This window comes from Convolutriloba macropyga, unplaced genomic scaffold, assembly GCF_964194025.1.
Source record: "Convolutriloba macropyga unplaced genomic scaffold, txConMacr16.3 SCAFFOLD_5295, whole genome shotgun sequence".
Lineage (NCBI taxonomy): Eukaryota > Metazoa > Xenacoelomorpha > Acoela > Convolutidae > Convolutriloba > Convolutriloba macropyga.
The window spans coordinates 1-11125 of NW_027452066.1; the positions used below are offsets into that span (position 1 = coordinate 1).

The window sequence follows — 11125 nt, forward strand, 5'->3', positions numbered from 1 at the left end:
CTGCAAGTTGGAAGCAAGACATACCAAGCCCGCTTTGCTGGTCTTCTTCTTCAGGCGCTTGTTCTTGCGCGCCTCCTCCTCTGCAGCAGCCTGAGCCTGGGAGGCGAAAAGGATTGTAGGAGGGTTTCCGCGGGTCACAACTCAGCCATCTACGCATCCACATGCAAAAGGCCGTCGTATCCCAGAGCCAGCGATTAAAGCCTGGGCAGGCTGCCCCGCCCCCTTTCATACACACCAACTCCTCCCAGCACAGCCTTACCTCAGCCAGCCTCTGCTCCTGCTGTGCTGCCTGTCGGATTGCTTCCTCTTTGGCGACCTGGTGAGCCAAGGCGACGCTAGCGCATGCCGCAGTGTAGTCTAGGCGGTACTCATACACTCTGTCGGGGGCACCCCGGGAAGGGGGGGGGGGGGGGGGGGGGCGAGTCGGTGCTGTTGGGATGCCGAGCTAACCAAAGCGAGACATGCAGGATGTGTATAACACGAAATGAGAAAAGGGCGGAGCCGGGACACGGCAGCAGTGGAAACGTTTACCGAAACAACCTGAGATAGCGAGTAAGCGCACGACAGAAAGAGCCTTGGTGCATGCACCGCAGCTCAGGAGGGTGTTGAGGAATTACCCAAGCGTTGCAGGCGAGAGGAGGCAGAGCTCAAGGGAAACCGGGGAAGAAAGCAGGAGGGAGGCAACGGGTCACTTACTTGAGGTCCTGGGTCAGGGCTCTTCGATCGTCTATCTCGGAAATCTTCTGTTTCAGAAGCTTTGTCAGCTCTGGCAGGCAGTGGTAAACCACACTCCAGTCCAGGCACCCCGCACCCCACAGCTCCTTCCCGCTTGGGCCTGTATCCTCCTCGGCTGCCCGGTCTGGCTTCATAGAGTCTGACAGAATGTCGCGCTGAGCCTCGTCAGCCTTGCCTTGGCCTGCAGCAGCAGCCGTCTCCTGATCGGCTACATCCCCCATTGGCTGTGCCCTTGGAACGCACGCCGTTGCCATTATCTACAGGCTTCGCTCCCGCCTCATTTCCCCCCTCTGTTGCCGCTTCATTGGCCTTGGCGGTGTCTCCTGCACCCCCCTGCTTCCCCCCTTCAGCAGCAGTCGTGCCCTCAGCAGCTTTCGAGTCCTCAGACTCAGCAGCACCGCCAGATGTTGGCTGATCTTTCGAGACCTTGGCTGATTCGCTTTCTCCCAAACTGGTGGCCTCGCCTTTGGATTCGAGGGCTTTGGCCTGCACCGTCTTTGCAGCCCCAGTGGGATGCATGCGCTGCTGTTGCCATCTTCCACCGGCGCTCCTACACAATCAGAACAATCAAGGCCCAGGAGACGACCATCGCTACTATTGTCTCACTATTAGATGCCCACCACCTGCCGACACGTAACTGCAAGCATGTGTACCGGGAGAATACATGCGCGGTTACCAGGGACAGACAGACGAAATTGATCAAGCACCAGACGTGTGAGCGCCCACAGCGGGTCCGTCTGTCTGTCTGTCTGCAATTTTGTCCATCTCTCTCTTGCCTGTCGGTGCCATATCAGCACAGAGCATAGCCAGAAGCTCACTGTACCTGCATGAAGTCTACCGCCATCCACTTCATCTCCATCATGACATAGTCCCAGTGGGTGTGGGTCCGGGTGATGGTGGCTTCTCCTGGTGCGGGAGCTTTGCTCGCGTGAGACGGCCGAGCCAACGCATGCTTCTTCCCAGTGTCGGACTTCTTCCCAATCCCTCCCCAATCGCTGGGTTTCTGGTTCCTCAACGGCTTGCTGTCAGGGGTTTCTGGTCCGCGCCGAAGGCCATTGGCTTTCTTGGCCTGCATCCCACTGTTCGCTGCCTGTTGAGACAAAGCAACTGAGGTTTGGAACAAAGTTGACCGCATGCCAGGTCATGTCCCCCGCAAGCTCCCCAACCCTCAATGCCAACAACCCAAAGTCAATGATGGGAAGGGCGACAAACTTTGGTAGCAGCAGTAGCAGTGCTGTCGGCCCGCCCGCCTGCACCAGAGCGTGGCTCTTTGGAAGGGGGGCGGCCCCCCTTGTTCACCATCCTTGATCCCTGAGAGCGACTCCTACCAGACTGTTCAGGACCTGCGGACTCCCCTTGCCAGGCCCAGGACGGGGACCCTGGGCCCCACCCCACTGGTCGTCAAGAGATGATCTTGTCGGCTGGCCACTCTCGCACCGCCATTCTGGTGGTGGCTGCTGCTGGAGGGGGCTGCACTGCAGGTGCTGCAGAAGTGGGTTGAACGAGCTCTGACAACGGGGCTGAGACAGGGTATTGAGGGGTTCGGAACCCTAGTTTTTTGTCCAGATGGCACTTTCGCCCGCCGGCGGCGGATGAGCTCCGCGCTGCCGCCGCTAGCCGGTGCAGGCCTCGCGACAGGGATACGGGTTGGCGTATCGAGACAGAAAACCTCACTCGGATGAGGACGTTGGAGTCTGACGCGTAAGGCAAAGCCGGGAAGGGGGTGCTGTCATCGCGCAGATGCTTCGGTCCGAATCTGGACGTGTTGACGGCACCGGTTTAGGGTCTGGACTACCAGGATGCTCTCTCTTCTCTCTTCAGAAGCTTCGGGGAGGGGTCCGCAACAGCACGGAGCAAAGTAAGCTCAGTATACCAGAATATATACTTATGGTTGCAAACCTCGGTGGAGAAGAGAGTCCAACGCCACTGCCGCGGCAGTCAGTGATGTGCCTTGCACTCTAGGGCGTATAGCTCAGGTGCATGGTTCGCGTCGCACTCTCGGTAGCGATACAGTACTATCATGCAAGCGCACTGTTTAGTTGAACCAGGTTGAACGCGCAACAAAACGATCCTTGCAGTCAAAAATAGATGGCACAAAACCTTCATGAATTTGATCCTTTTTACAAATTGTCTGCGTAAAAAAGTGCAAGAAGCATAAATGTTTGCCGAAGAATGGAGTCCGACTGTAATACCGAGTGTGCATGTTCGGGTTTGTCCAAAGTATGTCCAAGTCGACGTCCAGTCACTGTCTGGTACTTGTCATGGGTCAGACGCATCAAATTCAAAAACGCAGCGATCACGAATACGTTAAATTAGCAATCTGTACGTTTGAATAGTACCGTAGGAACTAACAGGAACCAATTTGAAATTTCCTGTTTCTCGTCAGGAGGTCAGGTTGCATGACTCGCAAGTGTCATGCGACTGTTCAAGATCGACTCGTGCATGGACGGCAACACTTTTCGATTCGAGAACAGCCCGGCATCGATAAGTAAAGAGATTTGAAAGTATGCGAAAACGCGACGGTTGGCGTTCTATAAAAAATTAAAACGTCATGCGGTACGTACGTGCACATGCATGTCCGTACGCGTACTTGTACAGTTGATCGATCCTTACACAGTAGGTACCCTACCTACTGTACGAGCAAGAGGTAGGGTACCTACTACCTACGTACCTAGTACCTACCTACCTACGAGCACTGTACGAAAAACAGGACTGTGATCAGCCTCTCACTCACTGTACGAGTACCAAAAACATTCACTCGTTCGGTAGGGAACCTACCGTAGGGTAGGGTACCACTGTCTGGTTAGCCATGTACTCGCAGGATGTACTCGTACGAGTAGGAGTCAGGAGCCTATCTATAGGTACCAGTAGGAGTACGAGTACCTGCGAGAAGTACCTACGTACTGCCCTTTAGCTAAGGGTGCCTAATGATGCTAGCAGCTGTAGAGAGAGTAGGGGGGTAGCCGGTTGGGTACCTACTACCGTACCTACGAGTACTGTACTACCTACTACGTACTACCTACCTACTGTAGCCTCTAGAGAGCTGTGTGGCTGCATTCGGGTCTGTAACCAACCTGTCACTACTACAGTACTGTAGCCTCGTGGCTGGTGGCCATGAATCATGATGATACCCTACCTACCGGCTGCCCGGGCCCCGCCCGGGCCCCGGGCCCCGGCCCCCGCCTACTCTCGACCAGAAGGAGGTTCCTCCTGCTGTCAGCTACAGTACATGGTACAGTATCCGTCACTATAGGTGTTCTACGAGTACTGCAGTAATCGAGCTATCTGACGTATATTACGTACGACTAGAGGTAGCGATGCCTTGCACCCGCCTTGGAGGGACGAACACGATCTCTGATCTCTGACAGGTCTGCCCACCTGTGCGAGAGAGGGACCCAAATAGCTGCAAGCTCACACCCTCGCAGAGACACCCAACTTTTCTGCTTGTGGCTCTTCGATTTCAGCGTTCAGTTCCTCTCTCTCTCTCTCTCTCTCCAACGCGACCTTCCCTCTCTTTGACTGTTGTCTACCTCCAGTTACCACTATTCCCACAAGAATAACGGAGCAGAAGGCCTCAACACTAGGTCCAAACACATAGACTGTGCAGGGCAGGGCGGTTCAGGGGAAGCATGGTACAGTTCTGGAGCACCAGTGAAGACGGAGTCTCCCCGCAGTGGAGTCAAGCCACACTCGTAATGGTACGCAGCGTCCCCCCCTCGCTCGCCACCACTCACTGAAGGTGAGCAGTGCCGGACTGATACTCCCAACCTTCGCGTGTGCACCCTCCTGGCTCGACCGTGCTCCCAGCCGGCTGTGAGCATTGGCAACGTAGGACAGTTGGCGGTCGATCTCCTGATCAACACGCTGAAGCTGGAGCGAGTCGGGGTATTGGAGTCCCAGTTTGTCTTACCGGCCATCGGCAACAATGCATACGACACTGACACTGAGCCAGCAGGTGTGAGCTGCAGTCCACAACGGCCCACCTTTACGCCCTACTTAGGAGGGCAGTCACATCGAATCTGCTGGCCCATCCGTTTGCTGGCCTTCTTACCTGCCTGCTCGTAGCTGTGTCATTCTGTCAATCTGTCTATCAGTCCGTTGGGCAGCAGTCTCTTCACCCGCCTGGCTGGCTGCTGGGGCGTGCAGGACGGGCTGGCCTGTCCATCTGCTAATCATCGACGGAACCCTCCGCAACGCAGGGCAAATGGCTGTGGAGGTGGAGCTGTACGGTAGCAAGGGCGGCGAGGTATACACACTTCAGCAGCGGTCCCCAGTGGCCGCCGGCTGCCAAAGACGCTTTGCCGAGGACTTCATGGAATGGGTGAAGCAGTGCGGCTTCCGCCAGGTGAGCACATTGCTAAATTTGCCCCCCCCCCCCCCCCCCCCCCCCCAAAAACACACACACACACACACACACGTCGGTGCTTTGACAGAGCCGCCCTTCGCCCGTGCTCTCCGCCATAAAGGACCGTCTTTTTGGGCTCCCCGCAGGTGCTTGTTCTTGCCAGCATTGACTCGGCGTTCCGGAAGGACCAGCAGATACTGGGGCCACAGCTGAGGCACGTGGCGCTAGGACTGCCTGCCTGTACTGCATATCATTCCTGTTTGCCCAAGCTGATATCTGCCCTGCAGTTGAACTCCACGCAGCGTCGAGCAGTATCCTTTGTGTGCTTTCGGCCTGCCCTGACTTGCACCGCGTCCTTGCCGTCGGTTCAGGTTTGTGTGTCCAGGAGGCAGTGACGCGAAGTGTGAGGGCATGGGGCTGCAGGAGCTTGCAGCAGATGAAGGAAGCGACGGTATTGCTGAGTCTAAGCGCAGATCTCCGCCGTGGTAAGAATCAGATCTTCCCCTGCTTTTTCTCTGACGTTGAGTCATTGCCTGTAACCAGAAGCGTTCCCTCTACAGCAGTTTGCAGTGTGCTGAGCATTTCCGATGTCTCGCCCCATGCAATCATGATAAAGACGGTCAGGGAGGGTTCTGACACTCAGTTGTGCTGCTTTAATTGCATGGAGTTCCCAAGCCTCTGCCCCTTCCCCTGCCCCTTCTCGGTCTCCTCCCTGTCTGCATCTCCGTCCCTACGGCTTTGTCCCCTCGACCGCTAACCACAAACTCCCTGTGGTGCTTCGCCAGGCCGTTGCTGCAGGCAAGCAAGGACAAGGCCGTGCCTTTGACGGCATTCTGCATGTTCGCCAGTGAGGGAGACAACATCCCAGACGCTCTACACATGGCGTCGGCCACCGCTCAGTACCTGTCCCTCGTACCGGAGAGCCAACAGGCTTCGTTCCAGTGGAAGCCACCTCAGTCTTGGTGCAACTTGTATGGACCCCCAAGCACTGCCCCCATGTACTAATCCTTATGATGGGAACAGAGCTCCAAGGAGCGCTGTGCCAGTATCCGTCCACCACGGATTTTTAATGCAGCCAGTCCTCCTGTAAGGAGCATAGGGCATTGGAACGCACCAGTGTGGAGCCATTGTGTTATTCAGTATTTCAGTCGGCTGCTATCTACGGGACGCATGTGCCAGCAATTGTGCATTGCCCCAAGCCTGCGAGCCCACATAGTCGTACCTACACTGCCATTATTGCCAGCATTTTGTGTTCCTGTCGTTCAGGCTCCGATTCAGCTCCCCACTACACGCCTTCTGCTTGCCGCCACGAATCGTGACCATTCAGCGTCGATCCTCCCCTATCACGCCAGCCCGCGCGCCACACGCACCCACGTGTTCGAACAGCTACACTGTCCTATCTGGACACCAAGGGCGGCCTCGGGCACCGTTGCCTGTCACTGGGTCGATGCTGTCAAGCTTAGACATTGAGAATCTCCGACATGAGGCCCTCCTCCTGCTCGTCAAACGTATTGATTCTGCTGAGACCCTTGCGGCCAAACGAGTTCTCTGGTCCGAGCGTGAGGTGGTTGTTCTCCGATCGCAGCTTCTTGAATGACCCGACATCAGCTGAACCAAGATCCTTCTTTGTCTTCCGGGGCTTGTTCATGCTTGGGTTGCGCCCAAAGACCTGGGAATTCTGTAGAGGCTCCAGGGGCGCCAGATGCTGGCGGCCTGTCCGCGAACCACTGCGGCCAATGTCGGTGGAGCTTTCCCTGCCATCGTCTATCTCTGCCAGCTTGGCGTGGAGCTTCTTTGCTACGGATGGCTTCAGGTTGGCAAAGTACTTCTCCTCAATGGAGCCACCTGCCATGCGCTGCAAGCGGTGAACCTCGCACACCACCCGGAGCCCAGCCTTCCGCAGCTTGTCATCAGGGGAGTCCAGTGACGGCGTCGCAAAGGTCATGACGGCATCAACACTCAAACCCTGTGTGCTCGTGAATTCCTTAAGCATTTGTTGTACGAGGTCCAGACGCCCGATGTATATGTTGGACTGGCTGCGAGTCTTCTTGATCGGTACGACGACGTATGGTCCTATCACTTGAAGGCCCACGCGCCGGTCAGCTGCCAGGAACATGAGGGTTTGCGTGGAGGCAGTGTGGATCCTGGCGTTGAGGTTTCCTACGCGGTGTATGACGAGCGGTACCAGCTTTGTGATGCAAGCGCTGACGTCTTCCTTGCTCATGTACTCGATAAGCTCTGTGATCATCAGTTTAAGAGTCTCTAGGGCACTGAAGTATACGGGGACAACCTTGTCCCTGGAAACACAAACAGCAGTTCAAAGCATGCATCAGAAATCGGACTGGAGCAAAGGAGGGGGGAGCCTTTTTTTCAGAGAGGGAGGGAGGGAGGGAGGGAGGGGACAGCCAAGGGGAGGGCATGTGGTTCATGCAAAATCAGAGAAGAGAAGCCTGACAAGCTTTCGAGCGATGAATGAGGTAGAACGATCAAGTGCATTTGCAAGTCCTGGATGAGTAATCCAGAAAGGGTTTGGGTATGGAGTAGTGACTTGTTGATGTCATCAATGTGGCACCAAGGTAACATGGAGCGGACGCGAATGAACAGCCGGATAGGGAAAGAATTGGGGCATGAAGATGCAAACTACATTCTTTTCAAAGCCAGTGCCATTCTTGTTCGAGATTGATTTTGGCTCACACGTGGTGGTGTTGAATGTACGTACTTGAGAGCCTTGCACAGAATCTCGATCGTGGTGTGCCAAAGCCTAACATTGTCGCTGTTGCTGAGAAACGCCGGGTCGGCCAACTTCCTTTGAATGGCCTTCAAGCTCTCCTCGCGGTCGCCCCACATCAACGCATAGAGACCCCGGACGACGTGCTCGCCGTATACGCTGACGAATCCCTTAGCTTCGTCGGGGATTTGTATTGCGGCTTCCTGGAGCGGCTCGTATTCCGGAGCCGGGTCAGTTGTTTTGAGCTGTGGGGTTGAGGCATGTGGAGCTGGAACCGCCGGGGCCTGTCGAGTGTCCGGAGAATAAACAGATGGAGTCAGGCCGGGACGATGTGAGATCTCTCGGTAAAATATTCTATCGATGAAGGTGTGGCGTTTCAGTACAAAGTATCGCGGACTAGGAGGGAGAGTGCGCCGTGCAAGTGGCGCATGGCGAGAGAATGTCCAATGTGAATTCCACATGTCGAAGCATGCGTATGTGGACCGTGAGGCTTGGCAATGGCGCGTACTGGCGACGGATTCAAGGACTCGTGTTTTGGTGGAGTTCTCCGACCAGCGTTGCTAGCTTTGATTGTAGCGACGGCACCGAAATCCTCCGCGGTCGTGGCGCTCCCGGTACTGTTCGGACGCGCTGCATTGGCGCCGGCAGCTGTAATGCGCCTCTGCGATCCCTCCATCCGCCCTGGAGCGCTGTCCACATCCCGTGGCACCTCCTCCGTGCCAGGCTGAGTTTTAGCCTTCTTCGAGAACTTACTACCCATGGCGAAGTGTCGTCAAAATACTCGGAGAAGCTATAATTTTCAGGCACTTGTTTCAGGTCAGCATGTGTTTTGCTTCTTCACCTTTTCGGCCGACACACATGTAGTGCAAAGGTGTGTCCGCTGTCCAGCTGTGGTTCGCCGGTCGATACGTAGGTACCTACTGTAGGTACTCGATACGAGTACTATCGTCATATTCGTACATGCATGTCATGTTCATCAATGGTATGAGCACGAGTACTTGCATAGATATGGCCGGTACGTAGCGATACATACATACGTACGTAGGGTAGGTACTCGGGATTTACGTTCCCTAGAGGGTACCTAGTACCTATGTACGGGCTAGACGAGTCCATATCTTGGACACCATGTAGTTGAACAGTTGGTACGTACTACCCTACGTACCTCTAGAACCTACAGTAGCGCGCCGGCCTGTATCTCTGTATAGCACGCGCGCGCTAGATCATACCTAGCTATCGGCCATGTATCGTTTGAGCACTCGTACACGTAGGCCTGCGTATATGGTACGTACGAGTTAGTACTTAGCTGCTGCCTGCATGTAAGTTCCTCTTGCCGAGTGCCGAAGCATCAGTGTTGGCCCTTGGGGGCTCGACGAACGACCCCTCCCAGGCCGTGTGACGAACCGAACACAACCTCTGGATGAACCAAACTCCACGCAACAAAGCAGTGCACGCACTCACAAATGTCTTTCCTGAGTTTCTATACCTATGACTTTGGTATACGGGGTACGATGATCGCGGCGTGACTTGCGAGCCCAAGGACTTTGCGGCTTTAGCTTAAAGCCGCGCGACTAGCGTATAGCTATCTATCTACGCAGCTGTGCGATCAGACGCCGTCGTCCGCTAGCTGATCGAACATAGTACAACCTTGGAATTGGTGTTTGGCCCGCCTGATCACAGCAGCATATCTCTATCCCTCGATAGAAATCCTGCATAAACCTCTAAGATATTCACAACAGGCCCATCGCTCACTTGATACGCTTTGTCGTGCCGCGCAAAGCCTTGGTATAGCTGCCGAGCAGTAGCAACAGAAGCTGGTGACTCAACGTGATCATGGCGAATTTTGCTCGACATGTCCTGGTCTTTGTGTGTTTACCCGTCCTGATCGGTGAGTTTTGACCTCTTCTCAATCGAGGAACAACACGGAGTTGGCCCTTTTTTCCTACGCAGAGGTATTTTGTGGCCGGGCGGCGACCGTGCGGACGATCACGTGCCGTGACGTGCACCCAATTCACACGAGCCATGCAGCGCGCGTAATACCGAGCTGCTTCATTTTGCTCTGCCCCCGCCGATAGCGTGTTATCCTGGTCGAATACACTCCTTCTGCGGCAGCCTGATGAACGTCAGATTCATCTCTCCAAACTTCAAACTTCCCTTGTGTTCGTCTATTCTCAGTTTAGCTTGAGCTACCCTACCTGTGTCTGTATGTGCCATGGACATACAGGCTCGTAACGTCCAATTACCTACCTGTAACAAGTTGACCTACCGTACTGCATGCCGGCACATCCTTAGCATGCGGATCATTGTGCTGACTTAGTTGCTTTCCGATGGTCGGCCTCAGGATACGTGGCGTTCGCCTCCGTGGTCGCGTTCCTGGCGACGCTCATGGTATTCCCGGCGGTCATCATTTCCCATAGGTTCTACTGGGCGCTGCCATTCTGCCCGCTGGCGATAAAGAGCGAATTCCCGAGGATGCATGGCGTGATGAAGGTTGTGTTTGAAACGGCTCTGAGCTTCAACACCATCTATCGCCTGCTGACAGCACCGCTGAGGCCTCTGCCTGATTTCTACATCGGTGAGTATCCCCTGCAAGTTTAGCGCCCGGCCAAACGCCAACTATGGAATGCTTCGATCCAGATCAGACGATCACAAAAACTACCGAATCCTTCATGTATCTTCTTCTCCCACTTCTTAAGTCCGTTGCAGACATCGTAGCACACGATGAATCTGAACCTACGACATGCTCTTACTTGTTAGCTGAAGACAGCTCGACAAATGCTTTTCGCGTGGTCATGCGTTATATATACCCATAACCTGCATGATTCATTCAAGAGACGAGCGACTTCGATGAATTCAGTCTTGTACACATCATGTTCGACCCAGATCACGTGCAGGCGGACCGAACAGCCCGTCCAGCAGTACCAATTCTGTCCTGTTGCTGGTTGTTGTAACTTTCGTAAATCGTGCAATTAATTCAGAGTTGTATTATCATCTGACGATGTCATTGTGTGCTGCTCTGCTGATGTTGGCAACCTTGCCATCAAGTCGGCTTCCCGGTGAGTTCTGTACACCTCCAGTTCACGACATCCCGCACTCATGGATTACGATCGCTGCTTGTGTGTATGCACAGTCCCCCACCTGTTGCCACGCTCATGCACAAGACACCTGATGCTAGGAGGTGCATTGATGGTAACAAGCTGCGAATCGATCTCTTGCGCATGCAGAAGTGCGGGACGACAACACTTTCAAATTACCTTAAGCAGCATCCTGCGATTGGGAGCGTCGTTGGGCCTCCCCTCAACGATACCCTGACGAAGGAG

At 54.8% G+C, this 11125-nt stretch overlaps 2 protein-coding genes across 2 annotated transcripts; one reads left to right on the forward strand and one right to left on the reverse strand.

Moving 5' to 3' along the window:
- Nucleotides 1–23: 23 nt before the first annotated feature.
- On the reverse strand, nucleotides 24–2567 carry LOC142357158 (uncharacterized). Its single transcript, XM_075408836.1, has 5 exons — nucleotides 1948–2567; nucleotides 1559–1825; nucleotides 697–1285; nucleotides 260–377; nucleotides 24–96 (listed from the first exon to the last, which is right to left on the reverse strand). The coding sequence occupies exons 1-3, from the start codon at nucleotides 2035–2037 to the stop codon at nucleotides 1124–1126; spliced, it is 519 nt and encodes a 172-aa protein (XP_075264951.1). The 5' UTR covers nucleotides 2038–2567; the 3' UTR covers nucleotides 24–96; nucleotides 260–377; nucleotides 697–1123.
- A 1724-nt stretch (nucleotides 2568–4291) lies between these two features.
- LOC142357160 (proteasome assembly chaperone 2-like) lies at nucleotides 4292–6138 on the forward strand. Its single transcript, XM_075408838.1, has 6 exons — nucleotides 4292–4433; nucleotides 4543–4690; nucleotides 4935–5080; nucleotides 5227–5294; nucleotides 5452–5565; nucleotides 5866–6138. The coding sequence occupies exons 1-6, from the start codon at nucleotides 4365–4367 to the stop codon at nucleotides 6083–6085; spliced, it is 765 nt and encodes a 254-aa protein (XP_075264953.1). The 5' UTR covers nucleotides 4292–4364; the 3' UTR covers nucleotides 6086–6138.
- Nucleotides 6139–11125: the final 4987 nt, after the last annotated feature.

Coding starts and splice junctions, on each gene's coding strand:
- LOC142357158 (XM_075408836.1), bottom strand. CDS start 2,037: ATGGTGAACAAGGGGGGCCGCCCCCCTTCCAAAGAGCCACGCTCTGGT. Junction 1,826..1,947: donor CTGCTACTGCTGCTACCAAA/GTTTGTCGCCCT, acceptor TTGTCTCAACAG/GCAGCGAACAGTGGGATGCA. Junction 1,286..1,558: donor TGGCGGTAGACTTCATGCAG/GTACAGTGAGCT, acceptor CTGATTGTGTAG/GAGCGCCGGTGGAAGATGGC.
- LOC142357160 (XM_075408838.1), top strand. CDS start 4,365: ATGGTACAGTTCTGGAGCACCAGTGAAGACGGAGTCTCCCCGCAGTGG. Junction 5,081..5,226: donor AGCAGTGCGGCTTCCGCCAG/GTGAGCACATTG, acceptor GGCTCCCCGCAG/GTGCTTGTTCTTGCCAGCAT. Junction 5,295..5,451: donor ATACTGGGGCCACAGCTGAG/GCACGTGGCGCT, acceptor CCGTCGGTTCAG/GTTTGTGTGTCCAGGAGGCA.